At 34.5% G+C, this 21,977-nt stretch overlaps 3 protein-coding genes across 4 annotated transcripts in view; all 3 read left to right on the top strand.

Moving 5' to 3' along the window:
• LOC105176780 (probable enoyl-CoA hydratase 2, mitochondrial) lies at nt 529–5,920 on the top strand. Of its 2 annotated transcripts, XM_020692160.1 has the most exons (9): nt 530–799; nt 953–1,032; nt 1,768–1,937; nt 3,430–3,504; nt 3,705–3,795; nt 3,871–3,922; nt 4,227–4,330; nt 4,784–4,860; nt 5,622–5,798. In XM_020692160.1, exons 3-9 carry the CDS (start codon nt 1,824–1,826, stop codon nt 5,796–5,798), a joined length of 690 nt encoding a protein of 229 aa, XP_020547819.1. In that variant the 5' UTR covers nt 530–799; nt 953–1,032; nt 1,768–1,823. The 2 variants fall into 2 exon arrangements, with proteins under 2 accessions (XP_011097990.1, XP_020547819.1); XM_011099688.2 differs by having other exon boundaries at nt 529–1,032; nt 5,622–5,920.
• Nucleotides 13,147–13,644, top strand: LOC105177756 (E3 ubiquitin-protein ligase ATL15-like). Its single transcript, XM_011101006.1, has one exon. The coding sequence runs from the start codon at nt 13,147–13,149 to the stop codon at nt 13,642–13,644; it is 498 nt and encodes a 165-aa protein (XP_011099308.1).
• The window catches only part of LOC105176773 (uncharacterized protein At4g37920, chloroplastic), a 9,397-nt gene continuing 4,740 nt past the window's right edge, over nt 17,321–21,977 (top strand). The window contains exons 1-2 of the mRNA XM_011099680.2: nt 17,321–17,549; nt 18,538–18,953. Coding sequence (XP_011097982.1) covers nt 17,405–17,549; nt 18,538–18,953 — 561 coding nt within the window. The 5' untranslated portion in view covers nt 17,321–17,404. The remainder of the gene's footprint in view (nt 17,550–18,537; nt 18,954–21,977) is intronic.

Genomic DNA, 21,977 nt, shown 5'->3' with positions numbered 1-21,977 from the left:
AGGGATGTTAATTTGATTTCAAAATATTTCAATAAACTTTGACGATAATTTTAATAAATAAAATTTAGTTTTTACGAAAACAATACCAACATTTTGTTGATAATAATATCGTTTGCAAAATGGCATGTTATAATATGCAGAAAACTAAATCAACTTAATAAAATTAAGCTATTAACATTCATATGTTACTAAAATTGTAACGTCCCATGTATTATAAGATTAAAATTACAATTTTATCCTTCAAACAATTAATTAATCGAGCATTTACAACTCATGTTCACAAATTCTATCTAATTTTTATCGTCTGTCAGGACAAGAAACAAATATATCATTTTTTTTTAATTTTAAAATTAAAATTATTGACATTTTAATATGGGACCAAACGTGCGACACCCCTATCTATTAGGATTATAAATGCAACTTTACCTTTAATAAATTTCAATTGCATAAAAGCAATTTGTACTCCACACACACAACATACTATACTATATAACCATTTTATATATTTTTTATTTTTTATTGTTTATTATTTTTTCTTTATCTTTTTCATTTTCACCAAATCGATTGCTTCTTCTTCTTCTTCTTCTCCTTCATCACCCCTTTTTCTTTCTGCTCACTGCCAGTGCCACCTGCCGGCGGCCGCCAACACTTCTGACCCTAGCTACACCTCCACCCGCCACGCTCCTCCTCTCCTCCCCATGGAAAGCAGGAAGTCAGCACTCTTCCGCCCACCCACTCAAAACTAGATTCCGCTCCCCAAGACCGCCCGCAATCCTCCTGTTTTGCACGAGCTTAAATTGTGAGCCCTAATTGCTTTTTTTTTTTATTGAAATATTGCATAAAGCCCCCGACTTCCTTACTTGAAAAACAGAAGGGAAATGGTAGTCCTTACCTCTGTAGCCAAATCGTTTAAGAATTTAAAGATTCAGAGTTCTAGTACACATCTGTTCAGATTCCGGAGCATTCGAACCCTTCTGCTGCAGTCAGCTTCTGAGTCTGTGAAATTGCAGCAACTCACTGATTCTGATTCTGGTAAATTAGAATGTTGAATTTATGCTGTCTTGTTATTTGAGGTTTTTGTCTGAATTGATTCCTTGTTTATCGTTTGATTCTTAATCAGAGTTTTCTTGACTGTTTCTGCATTTCTGGTTGTCTTATATTGTTTAAGTAATGATTGAATGGAAAAAATTCAAACCTAACTGTAGCTGCTTAGGGGTTTCACTAAACTGATGAACCTCAATTATTTTGGCTTGAGCTTGATTTGGATCATGAGTTTAAAAATTGTGTTTGAAGGTTGTTTAATTTTAGATAGTCAAAGCCAACCATCTATAACATGAGTGTAGTTTGTAGTAGCTTAATTTCTTCACTTTTTTAAATATTTCTTAGCTTATAATGTCAAGTTTGAAATTACGAACCGTGAATTCCAGGTAGTTTCTTATGTTTACAAACCCGGAACCAGCATTAGCAATTGTGATATAGTTGCACTTCTAAGCATCTAATTTTCTGAGTTTGTATTAATGAAAATCCCACCAAAGCTAATAGGTTTAAAATGAAGTCATTATATGGCAGTTAAAATAAGGAAAATATTTTTCTTCAAAAAATATATACATGTTTGGATGGCTGGGGGTTAGGGCAGGGTAGACCTTATAAATAGTTGGATGAATCAAGATGTTGGAGTGTTTGCTTTTGGAGTTACAGATTTTTGATCTTGGACTTTTTGCCTTCAGCAATTGTCTTGCCACCAGTTGAACTATGCTTTATTTACAGGAATTTTGGAGGTTAATTTGGAAAGGCCTGCAACAAAAAATGCTATTGGAAAGGATATGCTGAGTGGCTTGCAGTATGCATTTGAAGCTGTTAATAAAGATGCTGCAGCAAAAGTTCTGATGATCTGCAGTTCAGTTCCAAAGGTGTTCTGTGCAGGTGCTGATTTGAAGGTAGAATGTTACTTCCAGACCATGCCTATACATGTGGATTTTACTAGATATAGCTGGAGAAAAGTTGACGTGTAAGTTGGATTAGAAAAATACAGCTGTAAGTTGGAATATCTTCTAACTGTAAAAAGAAATGTGGAAGAACTAAGAAGCTTATTTACTAGACCTATCGCGTTCCACAAGCCTTTTGGACGTGCTGAAGCTGACATGCTATTCTACTTAGCCTTATCTTGTTCCATACAGAAACCTCACTACTAGTTTCTGATTTAGCAAAAACAACGATAGTCTGTGAGTTGAAATAAAGTCCAAGTAGGCACTGATATAAGTTTGCATTTTCCAGCTTGAATGAACTTAGAAATTGAATACTAACCTTTGTAGCTATCAGAGTCTTCACTGACAGAGAATTCGTCCTTCTTCTCCTGGGAGTTCAGATTTGATCCTGATCCTATTCTAAGTTGGCTACTACACGAAGAGTAATCCATGACTCTAGCTCTTCCGTAGGGGCTACTACTAAAGATAAATTTAGTAGGTTATAATACCATTGTGGTAGATCTTAATGTTTTGGTGGCGGAATACAAAATACAAGTCATGAGGCCAAGTTATTGGTATCCATGAACTTTCAAGGTACTCAATCTTTGAGCAAGGTTTGCGGGGGCACTTACCTATCAACCCTTGATGAGTTTTCTTCTATTTTTTTCTTTTGTCAATAATAAAAAGGAAAAATTTCATCATGCTTGATCATGACCTTCTTGTGGGCAAACTAGCACAAGGAGGAATAGTTTGTCTGTTCAACAGAAATTTCTAAATTCATATGAGTTTCAGAATATGGTATTCCTACTTTCAATTTCAGATACTTAATTTTAATCTTGTAATTTATATTTATAGTCTTGACGTTTTTATATTAAAGCTTATGAGAGGTTGCAATTCCAGGAGCAGATCCTGAGATTGCACTTTCAAGCAAAGCTAGCAATCTCATTTTCCGAGGAGGATAAGAATTTGTGGTAATATTTCCAAGATACAAGTAATCTAATTAATGTTGAAATTGACAGATAAATAGCATGGATGTTAAACATGCAAGCGATATTTGCAAATCATCTTTGCTGGTTATGCTGTAGAACTCTTGTGCTTGTTCATTCTTATACTATTTATTTGCCTGTGGATTTTTCGTTTCTTGTTTTTCTCTCATGAAATTCACTATTGTTTAATCTCTGCTGTTTTCTGGAATATGGAGAGCTAAAATCTAAATTCCCTTTATAAGATGTTATTACATGTGCGAAAAAACTTGAGGATATTTTATATGGTGTAATCTAGTTGCTCGGCCAAATCGTCTCCATTGAATTGATTTGTTATGGAGCTTTCTCTGCTTGAAATTTTTGTATCCTATTTGCACTTCTGTCAAGTAGTCATGAATCCTGGATATTTTACTTTCTTTTACTTTTGTCTTTATCAGGGTAGCTTGCTTGGTAATGCTTCTTTTGAAATACTGAATTTGTAGGAAAGGAAGACAATGAGTCCATCTGACGTTCAGAATTTTGTGCACTCACTACGCTCCACGTTCTCCTATTTGGAGGTTTATACTTATCCTTCTTGTTTGTTTTCTGGCAAGCTCCCTTTGACGGATCAATCACTGCCATTTAATTTAAATATCCTAACAAATGATGCACCCGTGAAACTTTGTCTATATGCTAGGATTTAATTGGGTGCTTGTTTTTTTGACATCCTATTGAGCTCTTTCACTCTTCCTTTATATAAAGAAATTACTATACTCAGGAACTTTATATTCCTACAATAGCGGTGATTGAAGGTGCTGCATTGGGGGGTGGGCTTGAAATGGCATTATCTTGTGATCTTCGGATATGTGGTCAGTTAAGATCGTTGTGCTTAAACATGCAGTTTTACACTGCAATGTTTCTAACTTGCACAATGAATGGCACAGGGGAAAATGCAGTGCTAGGATTACCAGAAACAGGACTGGCAATTATACCTGGGTATCGCCTATACACCTTATCACACCTTATCTTGTTCTGCGATTTACTGCTTATCCATGTAAACCAAGATCAGACATCATCTTATTTATGATGATGGCTCTTACAATCCAATCTCTGCTGTATGATCTATGCACTTTTCTTCTTATTATATGCATGTAACCAATTAATTAGTCCAATAAGACGAATCTTTTTTTGGGCGCCACACACAAATTTTTGATAGCCGTCATTTAAAGCCCCTTAAGTACTTCGGCAGTACACAATAACTTTTAGTAGTATCTAACTCATGAAGAATAGCCTCTTCCAGGGCTGGGGGAACACAAAGGCTTCCTAGATTGGTCGGAAAATCAAAGGCTAAGGAACTTATATTTACTGGTCAAAAGATTGGTGGCAGAGATGCCATGTCAATGGGTATGTCAAATTGGAGACTCCACATTTTGCCCTTCATTTTCTATTTTAAATTAGGGTTAATTACATTTTGTTATCCGAACTATGGCCTCTTACAGTTTGGCATCCAAACATTTTTTTGCGTCAACTTCCCATCTCAACTTCACGAAATAACTATTTCTCAACCAAATTTTTTGTTGTGCACATGTGATTTAAGGGTTATGTGATGTGATATGTTTCACATATGTACAACATATAAAAGTTTTTCGGTATGAAAAATCAACAAAAAGCGATTATTGCAAATTTCGCAAAGTTGAGATGGTAAGTTGATACAAAAATACATTTCGATGGCAAAGTATCAAACGAGCATAGTTTGGATGGCAAAATATAATTTACCCTTCAAATTATGACTGATCTGCACTTTTTATTAAGCATGCCACTCAAAACTATGCGCGCTAAAGATAGATTTTTTTGCAGGACTTGTTAATTACTGTGTCGCTGCCGGTGAGGCTCGCGCAAAAGCTCTTGAAATTGCTCGGGATATAAATCAGAAGGTAAGTAATCAACTAGTGTAGATATTTTCATTTAAGCAATGTGAAATTTTCCATCTTCGTATGCTAAGTCTGCTCCATTCATCATAGTTGAAGTTTTCACTCTTCTGGTGGTTAAAGAACCTCATCAAGGGCAAGTGGATTTGAATAGTTAATGGAGAGAACTCCATGACCAAACAGTCATTTCCAGATCTGTTAGAAATTCGTTCACTCTGTACATCATAGATTTTCCAAACCGTAGTCTTTCGAGCACAACCGCCTGAGTTTATCATTCTTAAAGGGTATCTAGATAATATTTCTTGTGCGAGGTGAAGTGTTGTATACAATATCCGCAGGAAAAAATGATCTAATCACCATGGTGAATGATGACCATGATATTTGAACTTCTTGTTAGAGGGATAGTAGTTAGGTAAAAAGTGCCTTCACCTTTTCTGTCATTCTTCCTCACATGGAGTTACACTTGTTTATGAATATTAGCCTCCCTTCTGCCTCAAGAGAACATGTCGTTGCTTCTATGGTAAAAACACTGAAGCCACTGAAACATAACATTTCCAACTAGTTTCTTGTTTCACTATGGGCTCATCTTATTTCTACTAAATGCATTTACGTCTCTTTCAACCTAGTGTCCTTCATGAACACTGAAGTTGACTAATTACTAATTTTATTTTTAGAGTTTGAGATGAATATTTATCCATTAGGGAAAATAGTAAATGCAACAGGGTCATTTTATCTTTGTTCTTTGGATAAATCTCTTCTTGTAACAGGGGCCATTGGCGATACGAATGGCAAAACGAGCCATTGATGGTGGAGTGGAGTTAGACATGGCATCAGCATTAGCATTGGAGGAAGACTGCTACGAACAGCTCTTGCACACCAAGGATAGGTTGGAAGGCCTGGCAGCTTTTGCTGAGAGGCGAAAGCCTAATTACACAGGCCAGTGAAACGCTGCACGTTGCAGCTCAGTTAATAAAGCTATGAAAACTCTAGGTTTAATTGATCAAACACTGAAAATTGAACATTGAAAACGCATAAATATCTTATTCCTAGAACTTCTGCTGCTTTATTTTGTGTTGTCTGATTTGAAAAACTCAATCTTTTAGGCTAGTGATATGAGTCCGGATCTGGTGGAGTCTTTAAGGTCTAAATACTCCAAAAACAAGTTAAGTAATCCTAAAATGATCTTCAAACGAGCCTGTAAGACAGAGTATTTTATAATGCTTAAATCAGTAATGTCAAAAAGTTCATAATATAACTAGGGTATGGGCACCCCAATAGTTGAGAACCCAATATTTCATGGATGAGGTGTTGTGTTTGAAACCAAATTAGATGCACTGTATGAGTGGGTGCATGTGTGAGTAAAACAAAGATAGTTAGGGTATCAAAAGTTGTATTTGGAGCATGGAGGCCAATTGTTTATTGGTTTGATCGAATTATACGATTATACACGAACTATTGATACAATCTTAATTGTGCATGTAGTGAGTACGTAAATACTCAGGTATTAAGTCAGGTCAGAGTTAGGTCGATACAACCGAATGCTTTCTACGCAGATTTGAAGCCGATTAAGGCATTCACAGCATGATTAGAAGTATTCATATCATTTTGGGATACCTAGATGGGATCTAATAAATGAAAAATATAATGACTAGTACTTTTTGAACCCAATACAATATGTGGAACTATTTATTGGATTAAACGTTGGAACTAAGGAGTGCCAATACTATGATATGACTGGTGCTGAAGTAAAAGCAAAGCACATTGTAATATCAAAATCAAGAAAAAGAAAAGGTACAAATACCAAGAAAATTGCATATCTTGAATTGCTAAAAAAATAATAATTTAAATCCCAAATCTTGTGAAAGTATACCCTAGCATATGAATGGTATTTCTGTACAGAAAATATGTCAAACAATTAAACCAGAAAATTATGGTGTAAAAATTGATTTTGCACAATTTCTTTTTTTGTGATGACATCAGTAATTTTTTCAATTGAAAAATATGGAGGGGTGGTACGGTAATTTAACACCAAATGGTGTCTGGGTTGTTAATATAATTATCATTTTTAATTAATTTTGGAAAAAAACTATTACTTAACCCTTTTTTTACGGTTAAAGACACTACTATTACCTATATGGGCTATAAATGTTCAAGATTCAGTTCAATATTTTAGTGGGTCAAACTCATGCTATATTCGGTGCTTTGTAAACTGAATATATATATAAAAAAAGGGTATTTAATTGATTTAATGTAATTTATTCCCATGTCATATTGTAAATGACAAATAATTTTTTATTAAAAAATTGTAATTTATTCTCTGTATTTTTTAAAATATAGCAATTTAGGGAGGTAAATAGCTATATTTTAAAAAATATAGGGGATTAATTGTTAATTTTTTTTTGAAAAAAATATAATGTACTCATTTATAATATTATAAGAAAATTGCTTCTATTTTTACTTGTATCAATCATTTAACCTTTTGATGGCAGTGTAGTATCTATTTACAAGACCACTCAACTATACCAACAATGGAACAGTTAGGTACATATATTAGCAGCAAGAATAGTAAATAAGTCAAAGACTTGTTCAGATAAAGGCATCACCCCAAAGTCATGTTCTGAAAGAAAATCAACACTTCAAAAACCACTCCACTTTTCACCTAACATTTCAGATCAAGAAACCTTGAGCAGGACAAGTACTCCACTCTTTGACCTACTCTCTAGCTAGTAAGCAAATGTCTTTCCTAATATTTTAGTCTATAAAGACTGTAATACACTTGTTATACAATATGTTTAATTTTATTAAATTTGATTTGATTAAAATATTAAAAGAGAGATATTTTTCGTTAAAACTACACATCATGGTTGAAAGTGGAAAAACCATTATCAGTGTTAATTAATCATGACTCCACAACGATTATTATCCGTTGTTTTTACATGTGAGGTGAAAGCATTCGTCATTAGGTAAACCTATAAATCGTTGGCAAATATTTTGACCTAACTAAAATTATATAAAAAATGTTGATTGCCAGTTGTCAATACTTAAGTCTTTTTGTTAGTTTTCTTTGGCCATGGTCTAAATAATATTAATTACATTTAGTCACCCTTTAAAAATATAAAATTACACTTTTCTTCAAAAGAGTTTTGAAATTAAACTTACATCCCTTTCGAAAATTCTCCATTTATACTTAACCCTCTTCTATTAGGGTTTGGATGAAAAATGCTGAGGTTTGCAGAAAAATATTACATTTTAATTTTGACCCTCATTTAGCACTTTCATGTATATTTTTATACTTATAAAGGGATAAATACAATATACACATGTATATAGAGTAATGTTAGCATTATTATATTTTTCTTTATAAGTACAAAATTATTACATAAAAATATTGAATGAGGGGTAAAATTAAATTTTTATGTAAATTTTTTGCTAAGGTCAACATTTTTCGTCCAGACCTTAATGAAAGAGGGACATGTGTAAACAATAATATTCAGAGGGGTTGTAAATGTCACACACACACACAAAAAAAAAAGGGGGGAGGGGGGATTTGGTGCTGGTTTAGGAACGATTTTTTTTCACCTTTGGGATGGTTTGAAATCGACGTAATTCATTTAAACCAGATTTTGGAACGATATTGGATGGTTCACCTTCCATCTTTATAGACAGCAAATATTTAGGAATGGGTAATGAAGGACCGTTCTAATTTGGCACGATCACTATAACACACTGTTGGTGACTATTCGTAGTATTGAATTTGTGTAAAAAAAAAAATTTCTTTTTTCTTTAATTGAAACGGTTAGATTATTTATTTCGGGTTACTTTTGGAATGACTTTTGTAATACTCATGCTTGAATATTGGAACTGTATTTATTTGTATTGGTAATATATTTAGGAATGATCGTTGGAACAGTTTGTTTGTCATTGCAATAGTATTAGGCACGGTCAGATTTTTGTTTGGAACAGTCTCCTGTAACTGTTTTAGGAATGGTTAATCTTATTTAGCAAAACGTATTTAAAACTGTTTTAGCGATGGTAGTAGGAATAGTCAATCTTATTTAGGAACATGTACTTAAAACTGTATTAGCAAAGGTATTAGGAAGAGTCATTCTTATTTAGGAACGCATATTTAAAACTGTTTTAGCAATCGTATTAGAAACGGTCAATATTATTTAGGATCATGTACTTAGAACTGTTTTACCGATGGTATTATGAACGGTCATTTGTATAGATATGTAACAGTCTCTTTAAAATTACTAAAATTATTTCTAGTTTTTTATTTTATAATAAAAGTTTTATAAATTATTTAATATAAAATAAATTATAAAAAATAATTTAATTAATGTAATACATTTTAATAAATAATTTAATTTATGTATTTTAATAAATTATAATAAATAATTAAATTAATTAATAAAATTTTGATTAAATATATTTATGAATTTAATTAATTGAATAAATATGAAATAATGGAATGTAAATAAACATTATGAAACATGAATAATTAGAAAATAATATTATTTTAATATAAAATATTATTCGATTACATAATTTAGAAAAAATATAACTTAATTTAAATTCTCTTAATTAGCGTCGTCCATCTTGTCGTTGCTCGACGCCTGAGGGTCTGTCAAAGGTTGTGCTGGGGCGATAGTGGAGGCGGTCGGCTGTGACGGTCCCATAGTCGAGGAGCTAGCCCGCATCTCTGTCATCATGACCATCATGTCGACCATCATCGTCTCGAGCTAGCTGATGCGGTTCTCCATGGCCGGATTTGGTTGTGGTGGTAGTAGTGTCGATGTCGGTGGCGATGGTGATATGTAGGTCTGGCTAGAGAAGTAGGCTTCTAAACCAAGGTCGAATACACGGTCCTTATCTTTGACCCTAACTGCAGTCAACCAGATTTGTTGCTCAGTCATCGCCACCGAAGCCTTTGATTCGGTGGGTATTGTGGTTATCGACCATAGGTTGAGGCTGATGATCCTCCATCAGCTTCTAGAATATCTCCTGCAAAACAAACAAAATTATTAGCACTTTTAATCAAGAATTATTTTTTTAAAAACAAATATTAGTAAGGTACTTATCGCCACCTCAGCGGCTCTTAGCCCACTCTAGCCGCCATCCTCCATCTTGTTGTAGCATTTGGCGAACAACTCCATCTGCTTGGGTAGCCGACCGAGCTTTGTCTTTTGTAGAAGCATAAAATAGTTATCATAATATGTTTAAAATAAGGATAAACCTATAAAAGTACTGTAATGTACTTACCAACTTCCTCTTGTGCAAGCCGCCGGAGGAAGATTCCCTGTGTTACATAGTCAAGGAAGTTATGGGGTTCGTCGTTTGATTTGCCTTATTTTTCGAGGAATCCTCCTGAAAGTCCTCGCTGGCCAAATACGGAGCCCTATGTCGTTGGCCAGCCAAAGTGGCTTGACCAGGCTCGATCGTGCAACGGAAAACGTCTTTCGGATGTACCAGATGGTCCAACATCATCTAGAATCTGCTGGGTGGCTGAAGGTCTGGTCGTATCAGGTGGTGGGACTGGCCAAAAGACTATTTCCCCAATCTAGGAAGCATCAAACGGTGCTGCTGGAAGTGGCGTACCACTATATATAATCTATACAAACTATAGTAAATATTAATTTTTGTGATTGTAAAAAAATTATCCTAATTTAATAATTTATGTTGAATTTATGATTATTGTACTCATTAATGGACAAACCTGATTTAAAATAAATGTTGAATTTATGTTGGGAAAATATATATTTAAAATTTAAAATTGATTAGGTACACACGTTTTGAGTGTGAAATATTATATATATATATATATATATTTATACTAATTGTCAAGTGAAGGTCGGGCAAGAGTGGATGACGGGTGACATGAAAACGACCAATCATATGTATTGATGGAGAATACCAATTATTCCGATGAAATACCAAAAATATCTTTAATGAAGGATATTTTCGTAATTATGGCGAAAGATCCACGTCCCTCACCATCGGGTCGAACCATCCAACACCCAGACCCGCTCAAATACCCGAGATGAAGATCCTGACAGCGTAAGAGGAGTGAGCCGTTCGATCAAGGACACCACGGCAACAGATGATGACACGTGGCCTAAACAACAGTAACCACCTAAGCCTTATAAATACCTCGACGCGTATCATTTTAGGTAACTGGCCTTTATTATTTTTGACCTACACTTATGAGTTCGCATATTTTTACCTTGATCAAATTAATTTGAGCATCGGAGGGTAATTGTCGGGGACAAACCCGATGAGTCTCACGTCCTTGTTTTATCCTCAGAACCCAAATACTAAATTTTGAGAGAATACATGACCAACATCGAAAACACCACTCAAAATCACATATTTCGAACTAAATCATATAAGTTTGTCGAAAAGTGGCTTGTATGTGCGACACATAATGCTCATTTTGAATGTGTTTCCAACAAGTAATGTCAAATAATGTGTGAGTGGTCGGTATTGTCATTTTATACAACAAGGTTCACTCCTTTCACGTGATATATATTAACAATCAATATCAGTATTGTCATTTATACTGCTAAAACTATGTCCATTCATTTTCCAAACTCATCATCTTCCCTCTCCCAATTAATTTTTTCAGTTTTATTTTTCCTGATTTCATTTTCTTAATTTATAGTTAACTTTTTAAGTGCATGCAGATTTCTCGTATTAATAAAATAACCTGAAACCAAGTTGCATGTGTTTTTTTTATCATACCCTAATTTAATATTTATCATATAAATCATGACTGAAAAATAAAATGGATTTGGGTTGACCCATATCCATATAATTATATGGATAATAACTATTAATTATATTTATTATAAGTAATATATTCATTTACAATATTAAAATAATTATATTTAAATTAGAGGGTAGGGTTAAATGATCTTTAGCACCATAAAATTCAAACGAAGAATGAATCCATTCTCAATTTGAGCGTGGGAATCATGGAATTAAAGGGTTTATTAATTCGCAAAATAATTTAAAAAATAAAGGAGAATGGAGTTCAGGTTATTTTATTAATACGAGGAATTTGCATGCACTTAAAAAGTTAACCCTAAATTAAGAAAATGAAATCAGGAAAAATAAAACTGAAAAAATTAATTGGGAGAGGGAAGATGATGAGTTTGGAAAATGAATGGACATAGTTTTAGCAGTATAAATGACAATACTGATATTTATTGTTAATATATATCACGTGAAAGGAATGAACCTTTACGCGACCGACTACTCACATTATTTGAGATTTTTCAGGAACGATTTTTTGCATAATTGTTTAGATGCGTACTTAAAATTGTGTCAAATGGTGTCTCATTTTGGAATATATTTACTAACTGTCATTTTTTGGATTTTAATTGTCTCACATATAGGAACGGTAAACTCAAGACCGTACCTAGTTCTAATAATGTGTTCCAAACTGAATTCCAACCATTTTCAGTCACTATGTTGGAACGATCGTGGGAGCGGACATTGTAACTGTTGTTTTGGAACACATGTTGGCACGGTTTTGTTGTTCCAGAAAAATAACCTCTAAAAAATGAGGATCACGACGTCATTTACCAAATTCCATTCCTATTATATTCCAATACCCGTTCCAACATGGAAAGGGCTTTGGAACGGTCGGTTGATCCTGCCAAATTCCGCCTTTTTTCCTATTGTGTAATTTTAAAACTTTTTTAGAGGGAAGTGTAATTTTTTATTTTCATAGGGGTCTAAGTATAATTAACCCTATTATTTATCATGATTTATAAGCCGTAATAATTTATAATGGAAAGAATAATCCATGTCTTTTTACAGTGAGCAATTTTCATACCTCTTGCAAAATTCTAAATCTGATCAGGTCTACTTATATTTAAACTAATCATAATAAATATAGTACATTTGTCATGTAATACATTATATTTATTATATCATTAATTCGAGTCGATCATATTTGAATGGTTAAATACAATTTATCCCATTGTATAAATTAAAAAATGTAAAAAAGTCTTTATAAAAAAATAAAATACAATTTACCTCCTTATAATTTTTAAAAAATAATATAATTTACCTCCCGATAAAATCATCACTGCCTCTAGCGTTTGTCCTGTTTGATACAAATCTCATCATCAATGGGTTGGTGGGCATCAGGAAACGTACCTAGTCCTAACAATCAGGCGGACAAATCAAACCTGCCAGCTTTCTAGAAATTTAAACAAGACAGACAAACTAACATGTTTGATATAAATACACCAAGTGCTCAGGACCACTTTCTTTGTCCTAAACATGAGAGCTCTAGCAAATTTTCTCTCTTGCTCTCACAAAACTCTGTCTATTCTTTTTCATGAAGTCCTCCCGGAATTCATCCGGCTGCTCATCTTAGCCCTCTGCGTTCTCTGGAACTACTACAACGTCGTCAGGACGAATTACAAGTACGTGTCGATGATCAATGAGAAGAGCCCAAAATTCTCTTACAGGAAAGGGGCGAGGCCGGAGCTGTCCGAATGCAGCATATGTTTGTCGGAGTTTGCAGAAGGGGAAGAGGGGAGGGAGGTTGTGGAGTGCAAGCATGCATTTCACAGACGCTGCTTGGAGACATGGCTGCGAGGGTGCTACATGGCTACGTGCCCGTTGTGCAGGAGCTTGGTGGTGCCGGAGGTGGTTGTGGCGGAGCATCGACAGATGAAGATGCAGTTGGAGAATTGTGCGGTTGAGAAAGAGTTGGCCCTCATCTTATTGAATGCTTTGCATGTACGTGGAAGTTGTAGTTATGGTTTCTTTTAGTCTCCAAGATTCTTGTTTTGTACAGATTGCAGAATGATGGATTAGAATTGAATGTAGTAGGTGGTATTTGTTGAATTTGAATTTCAAATTGAAACTCACATATTTGAAGAGGAAATCAATTTCTCTCATTATGGCCATTATCATACGCTGTTGTTACAGAAAAAATTTTGGCCGATCATGGCCGTTTCAATTGAGAATTGAAGGCATTTATGTCTCATTTTAATTGCTACAATTAGTAGTGGGTCTTGGTCATGCCTATATATAGGCATACGTTTCTCATTTGTAAAGGCACAAAAATCACAACAAGTTTCAAGTTTCTTGCTCTTCTCTCTTTTGATACAATCTCCCTCGGTTTCTCAGTTTCGGTAACAAGTTTTTGAATGCTTGTTCGAGTTGTTTTTCGATATAGTACTAAAATTAAAAAATTATTTTTTCATACTTTAATTTCTTTAAAATGAAATCGATGAACTATTATTTATTTAATAAATTAATTATAATGATTAATACTAAATATTTATATCCAACAACAATCAATGATCATAACAATTATATACTAACAATTAAGATCAAATAATTATATATAATCAATAATTAAAATTAAAATTAAAATAAATTAATATTTATTATTAAAATAGAACAATATTAACACACATTTATAAGGTTGGAATTCATAATCTTCAAGTCATGGCCTCAGTTTGGGGATCGTTGGCTTCTTCCTACGTTAATCGTACGCAGCCATAGCATACTGCATTTATATTATATAGGCCTGCCAAATTTTAGTCCAATAGGTATACTTATAGAGGTAAAGTAGATGCATGGACACTGTTTGCAATTATATCTAATTAGTTAATCCACGTACCAAGTAAAAAATTAAATAAATAAAGTTAAAAAATTATTTGAATTATAAGATATAAAAATAAATAAATGTTAAATAAGTTAAAAAAACATAAAATTAAATTAATTAAAAGTACAAAAACATAAAAGTAAATGAACATAAAAAGAAATTTAAATTATTTACTAACTAAATTTACCTAGGAAAGTGAGTTAAATTTTTTAGATAAAGATAATTAATTGTACATGACTTACCTAAATTAAAATAGAAATAGAAATATTTTTTAAGAGGTGAAATGAAAATTAATTTTTGTAAGTTTTATTTGACATAAAAATAAAATTTAAGTTGTATAATTACTAATTAATTTATCCATGAAAAATTAGCAAATCTTTTGAATAAATATAAATAACTATACACTTATGTAAATTTAAATAAAAATTAAAAAAAAAATATTTTTCTTACATGACCTAATAAAATTCGAAGAGACTATCTAAATATATGCATACATGAGGATTTACGTGGCCATCTTCTATTTTTTGTTTTGTTATATATATAGACTACATTCTTGACTGGGTGTCCATGTAGTATACCTCAGACGGGGTACGTACATTACACTTTTGGTCCTTATACTTTGGGTCAAAATCAATTTTGTCTCCAAACTTTTTAAAATATGTTCGATTTTGATTCCTAATCTTTTATAATTTTGGTCCACTTATTAAAATTAGGGTTAAAAATATTAAGAACGAGGAAACTAAATGGATGAAAATTATAACAATTTATAAAGGGGTGAACCTCTCTATAATATTGAAAATGAATATATTACCCCTATGTAAAAGAAATATAGCAATTTACCCCTGTATTTTTTAAAATGAAGCAATTTACCTCCTTATACAGGGAGGTAAATTGTTGTATTTTAAAAAATATAGGAAGATAAATAACTATTTATTTTTTTATAAGGGGATAATTTGTTCATTTGCGATATCATAATAGAGTTGTTTGCATGTTTTCCATTTATAAAGACTATGAACCAAAATTGTAATAATTCATAAAGATTAAGGACCAAATTCTTGTCTCGAAAAGTTTAAGGACCAAAAGTGTAATTTAACCTCCTCAAAGGGTGTATTTATAATTAGCTCTGAATAGAAATGTATTTATAATTACAATTACAACTACAAGATGATGGAATATATTTATAATATTGCAAAGATAACAAACCAAATGAGTATATAAATAACAAAGTCTACAATTTCTCCTTCACATCTCAGTTCTCCCCAAGGACCAAAAAGACAAACAAAATGTGTGCTGGAGCAACAAAAACCTTTCTGGGCATAGACAGAAGAGTCAGAGTGTTGTGCTGCACACTCCTCCCTCAAGCCCTCAGGTTCGTAATACTGCTCATATGCATTACATGCAAATACTGCAGGCGCCGGAGCTGCTACTACAAGTACATGTGGACTATTGAGGGAAGAAGCTCCAAGTTCATTTGTAAAAGAAGACCCGATCAAGATTCCTGGGAATGCGCCATTTGCTTGTCGGAAATTCGTGTCGGCGAAGAGGGCCGAGAGCTCGAATGCCAGCATATATTTCACCGGGGGTGCCTCGACAGGTGGCTGAGATATTGCGATGGCCCGGCCACCTGCCCGCTGTGCCGGAGGGCGGTGCTGACGGAGGAGGTGGTAGCGGATTACAAACGTGTCCGGAACGAAGGAGAGAATTTTGAGTTGGAGAAGGAGTTGGCTCTTATTTTGTTGTCTACCTTGCATCATAGGAGGTGTAATGACCCTGCATTAGTGATTTGACTTGGGGATAATTTAACTTTTCTTTATCCAAATTTGGTGTATTCACACTTAAATTTTTTATAGTTTGAAAAATTATATTTAATACATTTGAGATTTGTTTTCGTCTAATTCCCTTTCGTTAGTCAAAATTTATCAAATATGTTAATATTAATCAAAATATCAGACAAAAATGACATATTTAGCTCTGATTGATTTATTACAGGTCAAACAAATTTTTAATAACCAAATTACCCTCATACATCTTCACACGTTAATACATGTGATGAGTTATATCTTCACTATTATAAGGGTAGTTTAGTTAAAAAAATTTGTCTGACCTGCAATAAGAAATCTTGATATAATTTTTCAAATCGTAAAATTCTACATATAATTATATCAAATTTGTGAGAAAAAAATATATAATTATCCCTTTGACTTATGGGGTCGTACTTGTAATATATAGTTGTTGCCCATCGAAATCGAAAATAAAAATATAAACAAACAGGGTGTACAATAAATGTGGTACTGGGGCAAATTTCAAGCGTTAAAAAAAAATCTAACGATCATTAAAATAAAAAATAATATATAATAAGTAAGGGTATAACGATTATTTTCTAAAAAATTAATACTGTTAGTTGGATTTAATGGAGAGGTGGAGAATGAACTGAGTTTTACAAAACACAGGGAGACTTTTAGCCTATTTTTAAACCAAGAGAGTTTTTTCTACAAATTTTTTAAAATACAGAAAATTTTATGCATTTTGTCCTTTTATTTTTAGACTTGAATAGATTCTGTTAGCAGGTGGTTTAGGATAGATTTATTTGGGTTCGAGTGCCAATTGACATCCCAAATTGCAAAGGGCATCAATGCTCAATGGCATTAACGGTAAATCCGAAGGCAACATTGAGGAACGTCATGGACTTCAACACGGCTCATCCATGTTGGGTTGTGGGCTGGACCAACTTCACAATTTCGGGCCATTAACAATAAAAATCGGGCCGATAAATGGGCTTATCCAGCCCAATCACCCCCGTATACAGGAGTTGAAGACAATTACACCGTCTTCATAATCCACTAGAAATCTCGACAAAATCTCAGAACTTCTTCGAGCAATTTGGTATTGAATCTGTTACTTCTCAAAACCACGAAAATGGAGCTGGCTTCTGCTCCTCTCAAGTCATACTACGCTGTTTTATCTGTACCCCCAGCTTCCAGAAACTTCTCCCTGTCTCTTCCCGATTTCAGGGCTTCCTTTCCAAGAATTTCTTCACCTTTCTTCGCCTCTAAGGCCGCAGGTATGCGAATTGTATCGATTCATTTGTCGTAGTATCTATTTCCGCCATATTTTGTTTTTCTGGAAGTGGTATGGCTTTGCTTCGGTTCTAGCAAATGTAAAAGAAACTTTTTTCTGGTGTTCTTCTCCAGCCCCAGTTCATTCTACTTGTTTATTATAGTTATTATTGTTTTTTTGGGGGTTTGGTAGGGCTAGTTGATGGCAGAACATGGCAGCGATGTTAATCTGGGATCGTTGGATACGAATTTGGTCGTAATGTTAACTGAAATTTTTTATGCTGATACTTAACTCTAGCGGCTGCTGCATATTATGATGATATAACTGATAACTCATCTCAATAAAAGAAAAAAGGAAGCAAAGTGAAAATATCCATGATAGGTGCAGATTGGAAATGATTCAAGTAGCAATTCGGGATTAGTTAATGTGTTTAACTAGTGCCTATGCTGAGCGATTCTTTTTATTTAGAATTGGAAAACAGGGGTCCTGGGGATGGAGGTGGAGGACTAAAGGTTTAAATAGAGAACAAGAAAAGATTTTTGGTCCCATTTGTTACCAGAAGGAGGTTTCAATTTCATTTTCTTAGACGGGGATGAGTTAGGATATGTTGAAAGGAATCACCTTTTCTTTTTACTGTTGTCCGATTTATGAATATTGTGTATTTTAGATTGGTGAATGTTAATCCTTGTAAATCACGGATAAATTGCTTATTTATCTTCTTATTATATAAAGTTTATAAATGTCGGTTATATACATTTAAAGCTTTAATAACCCTGACAAAGATGTTGACTGGTGTTCATTCATATTTTATCCTCTTGTATTACGTAGCTGGATGTACAATCCAATGTAGAGTTATAGTACTATTACTTGAACATGTTCATGCTCAATGACGTTATGTGAAGACTTGCAATGTCTTTCAACAAGGAGCAATGAGTTTTCAAAAGAAACATTCATTTAATTTGTTTATCTAGAGTTACTTCTTTTGGATGCAGGCTTTCTCTTGCCGTATGAGAAAGAAAGATCGCATAGTTCCTTTCTTGCTGTTGCTGTTGGTAATACAACAGCTGTAACAGATGAATCTGCTCAAGAACATATGCCATTAGGTAAGAAACTCAATTCAGAAGCTGAGGATGGAGCTGTTAAGGAAAATGATGAGGACGGAAAGGATAGGAATGGGGTTGGTGAACAATTGGATGATCATAAAATGGTTCGCATTTGTGACAAACTGATTGAGGTCTTTATGGTTGACAAGCCCACTCCAACTGATTGGAGAAGGCTGTTAACTTTTAGCAAGGAGTGGAACAATATTCGGCCACATTTCTATAAGCGGTGTCAGGACCGAGCAGATAGTGAGAGTGATCATGGAAAGAAACACCAGCTACTTCGGCTTGCAAGGAAGCTGAAAGAGGTACCATGTGTTCTGTCCATTCTGAAATGGGTTGATACAGGTTGCATAAAACGTTTTGATGCATCTTTGGCTTTTCAAAACTAAACATTATAATCTAGATCAATGGGCTGCCAAAAAAATCAGTTGATTTTTTTTTTATCAAACACTGCTAGTGCCTAGTGGGTTTGGCATGAACCCCTACCTGTTTATTAATATACAAAAATAATAAAAAAAAAACTTCCTGTAAAATACTAAAAGCTGTAAATGAGGAGTACTTACTCCCTTTGCGAAGCGCAAGCTCCTTTGTGATAAAGCAATAAAACCTATCTAAAAAAGCAAAAAACAGATTACTCCCTTTCCCAGCACAAGTCCCTATCTAAAGGTTTAATCTCACAATGATACAAGTGTAAGCCTATCTAAAATATTTCTAAGTTCAGAAAATTAAAGCGCCGGTTACATATTCCCTTCGACACTTTGTGCGCATCATTTGCTCTCTGTCATGTGCAACTGTTGCAAAAATCTTGCCCTGGTGCAAATCAAATCCACCAGTGTGCTACAGCATAGTTAAGAGCAATAAATGTCTTCCTTTGCATAACAACCCAGTTAGCTAGAATTGTGAGTACGAAATGCATTCTTCTTTGTCAATAAGCTGTTGCAGCTACAGACTCTGTATGCTCAGGGTTTTGGCTTCTAGCAGCGCAAAGCTCAGTGTCGAAGATTTCTGTATCTGCAAACACAGTCCTCACTCTATTACTGTGTCAACCTCCTCTAAATACATTCAGCATTATTCTTTGTGATGTATCTGCCCGTTTCTACGCGCTGCTCACTGCTTTTTAATCTGTGCAAGCTCATCTCCTTGAAGAGAAGTTCCTGCACAGAAACAGAAATCAAATCAACAGTAACCCAGCCTGTTCTAATATAATGACAATTAGCTAAAAGATATGAGTATGAAGTGCATCCCTGTTTGACTGAAATCTGTTGCTGCAACTCATCCACCAGTATTGCTCCATGCCATAGTGGCACGAGCATGTTGCTGCAGCTTCAGAATTCCTCGGTTCTGCTGCAGTCTTCTGGACAATAAGGTCCCTGCACTAGGGAAAGCCAAGAAGCACAAAGTCATAGTTCTTACAAAATAGAACTCTATGTAATAGCACCTTTTTCTGGAACTATGTCTATATTAATTGTGCATATTTCAGCACTTCCAGTTAAACCACATTATAAAGCTTAAAGAGCTCCAGTCCTGGCATCTTATGTTGACTGTTTATTCAGCACCACCTATACTACTTCCTTGAAGCTGAGCAATCTTCAAGACGAAGCAATGCTTCTGCTCCGGCATTCCACCAACCTTTCTGTTGAAAGTAGGCAATCAGAGAAAGAACTGTGATTGTTTCAGTCAAAATATCAACATGTATATTTGACTAACATGCATGAAACTAATCCTTCCTAATTAAGTGCATTCAAGACCCAAAAATTCATGTCATACAATTCTGCTATCTGTCGGTTAATTTTGAAGACAGAAATCCAAGCAGCACAAAAATTCCCAATTCTAACTTGCTAATTAACTCTAAGCATGAAAGACTTCCCTGTTAACATCTGTTGCAACCATCGTTCTTCCAGAATGGTGCTGCTGCAGCGAGAATTCCTCCCTGCTACACTTTCCTCAATTATTCAATCAAATTTCTGCTATCTAATAATTTAAAGAAGCAAAACATTCCTGTTCCTAACTCTAGGGCATTAAAAACTGTTAAAAATGTCAAGTAAGAGGAGAAAATACAATCTGTCAAGTCTTTGTTAGTGCAGCTGCAGAAAAAGCTTGCTGCTGCATTTTGATATAAAAAATGCATCAGTAGCTATAGTAACAGTAAAACTTAATACACAAAGGATGCTGCATTATTTCCCGTTTAATACTCGCTGAGACATCCACCAATACTTCACTTCATTTCCCCACTGTGACAGTTTGTGGATGAAGCTCTGCACCCATGCTTTCCTGCAATATTATCTGCAGCCCTGTTGCTTCAAGCTGCTCCTTAACTTGCATACTCTTTACACTCCTTTGCTTCCGCATGATTGTCTGAGAGCATCATGTCACGTAACTCTTGTTTCTGGAGCTTCATTTCCCTCGTATGTGATGGTGCTGCATTGCTATTGTTCAATCCTCGATTCTAAGCTCAGCATTTGGAGTTTGCATGCTAAATACTGCTGCAGCATGCTAAACACTGTTGCAAAGCAAGATAGACAGAATCATAAAATACTTCCTGCTGTTGCTTAAAGTTCGTTGCTGCTCTACATTCGGTACCCAGATTCCTGCATTCCTCTTATGTGTTGATTCAGTCTGATAACAGCAGGTAGTTCCACCGGACTAAGAGCAAGTCTGTGCCATAGCTACCTGAAGACTGGTCTGCCAATCGAAGTTATTTTTTCCTGTTCAATGCATGCTATTGCGTCCTTCTCAATTGCTGCAGCCTGCTGAGTGACCACAGCACTTACTGCTACAGCCTGCTCAACAGAAATCAACAGTACCATAGCATCACAAACAAATGATATTAGTGAGTACTCCCTGCTGCAGCTTCTTGCTGCAGTCTTATGGTCTTCTCCATGCTGTGCTGCATAAATGTTGAAGCTGCGATATACCAAAACAGCTCTGCATACTTTTGCAACTCAATACATGATCTGTAAATTAATTCCAAGTTCAAAATGTTGAGCGGATTTTATAATAATTTGCATATCCAGTAAATTGCCTTAGGACTGTCTTGTTTGTTTATGTTTTTTCATTTTCAGTTTTTAAAACAGTGATTAAAATGAAAATATGTTTGTTTATGCATATTCTCAGGCCCCGTTTCCTTGGGCTTATTAGCCTGAAGAAGAAAATTAGCACCCGAATAACTCAACCTAGCTCTTCAGGCGGGTTGAGTTATTCAACCAACCAAAATCTGATAGGGGATAATTTGAAGCCTCCAGTCAGCAAAGGAAGCTCAATCCATATCCAAATACTACCACAAACCCCCCCCCCCCCCCCACCCCCCATCTCCTTTACCTCTTTCACAA

The sequence above is a fragment of the Sesamum indicum genome, linkage group LG2 (genome assembly GCF_000512975.1).
Source record: "Sesamum indicum cultivar Zhongzhi No. 13 linkage group LG2, S_indicum_v1.0, whole genome shotgun sequence".
NCBI lineage: Eukaryota > Viridiplantae > Streptophyta > Magnoliopsida > Lamiales > Pedaliaceae > Sesamum > Sesamum indicum.
This window is presented reverse-complemented; position numbering and strand designations above follow the sequence as displayed.

Coding starts and splice junctions, on each gene's coding strand:
- LOC105176780 (XM_011099688.2), top strand. CDS start 879: ATGGTAGTCCTTACCTCTGTAGCCAAATCGTTTAAGAATTTAAAGATT. Junction 3,796..3,870: donor TTGTGATCTTCGGATATGTG/GTCAGTTAAGAT, acceptor TGAATGGCACAG/GGGAAAATGCAGTGCTAGGA. Junction 4,861..5,621: donor CTCGGGATATAAATCAGAAG/GTAAGTAATCAA, acceptor TTCTTGTAACAG/GGGCCATTGGCGATACGAAT.
- LOC105177756 (XM_011101006.1), top strand. CDS start 13,147: ATGAGAGCTCTAGCAAATTTTCTCTCTTGCTCTCACAAAACTCTGTCT.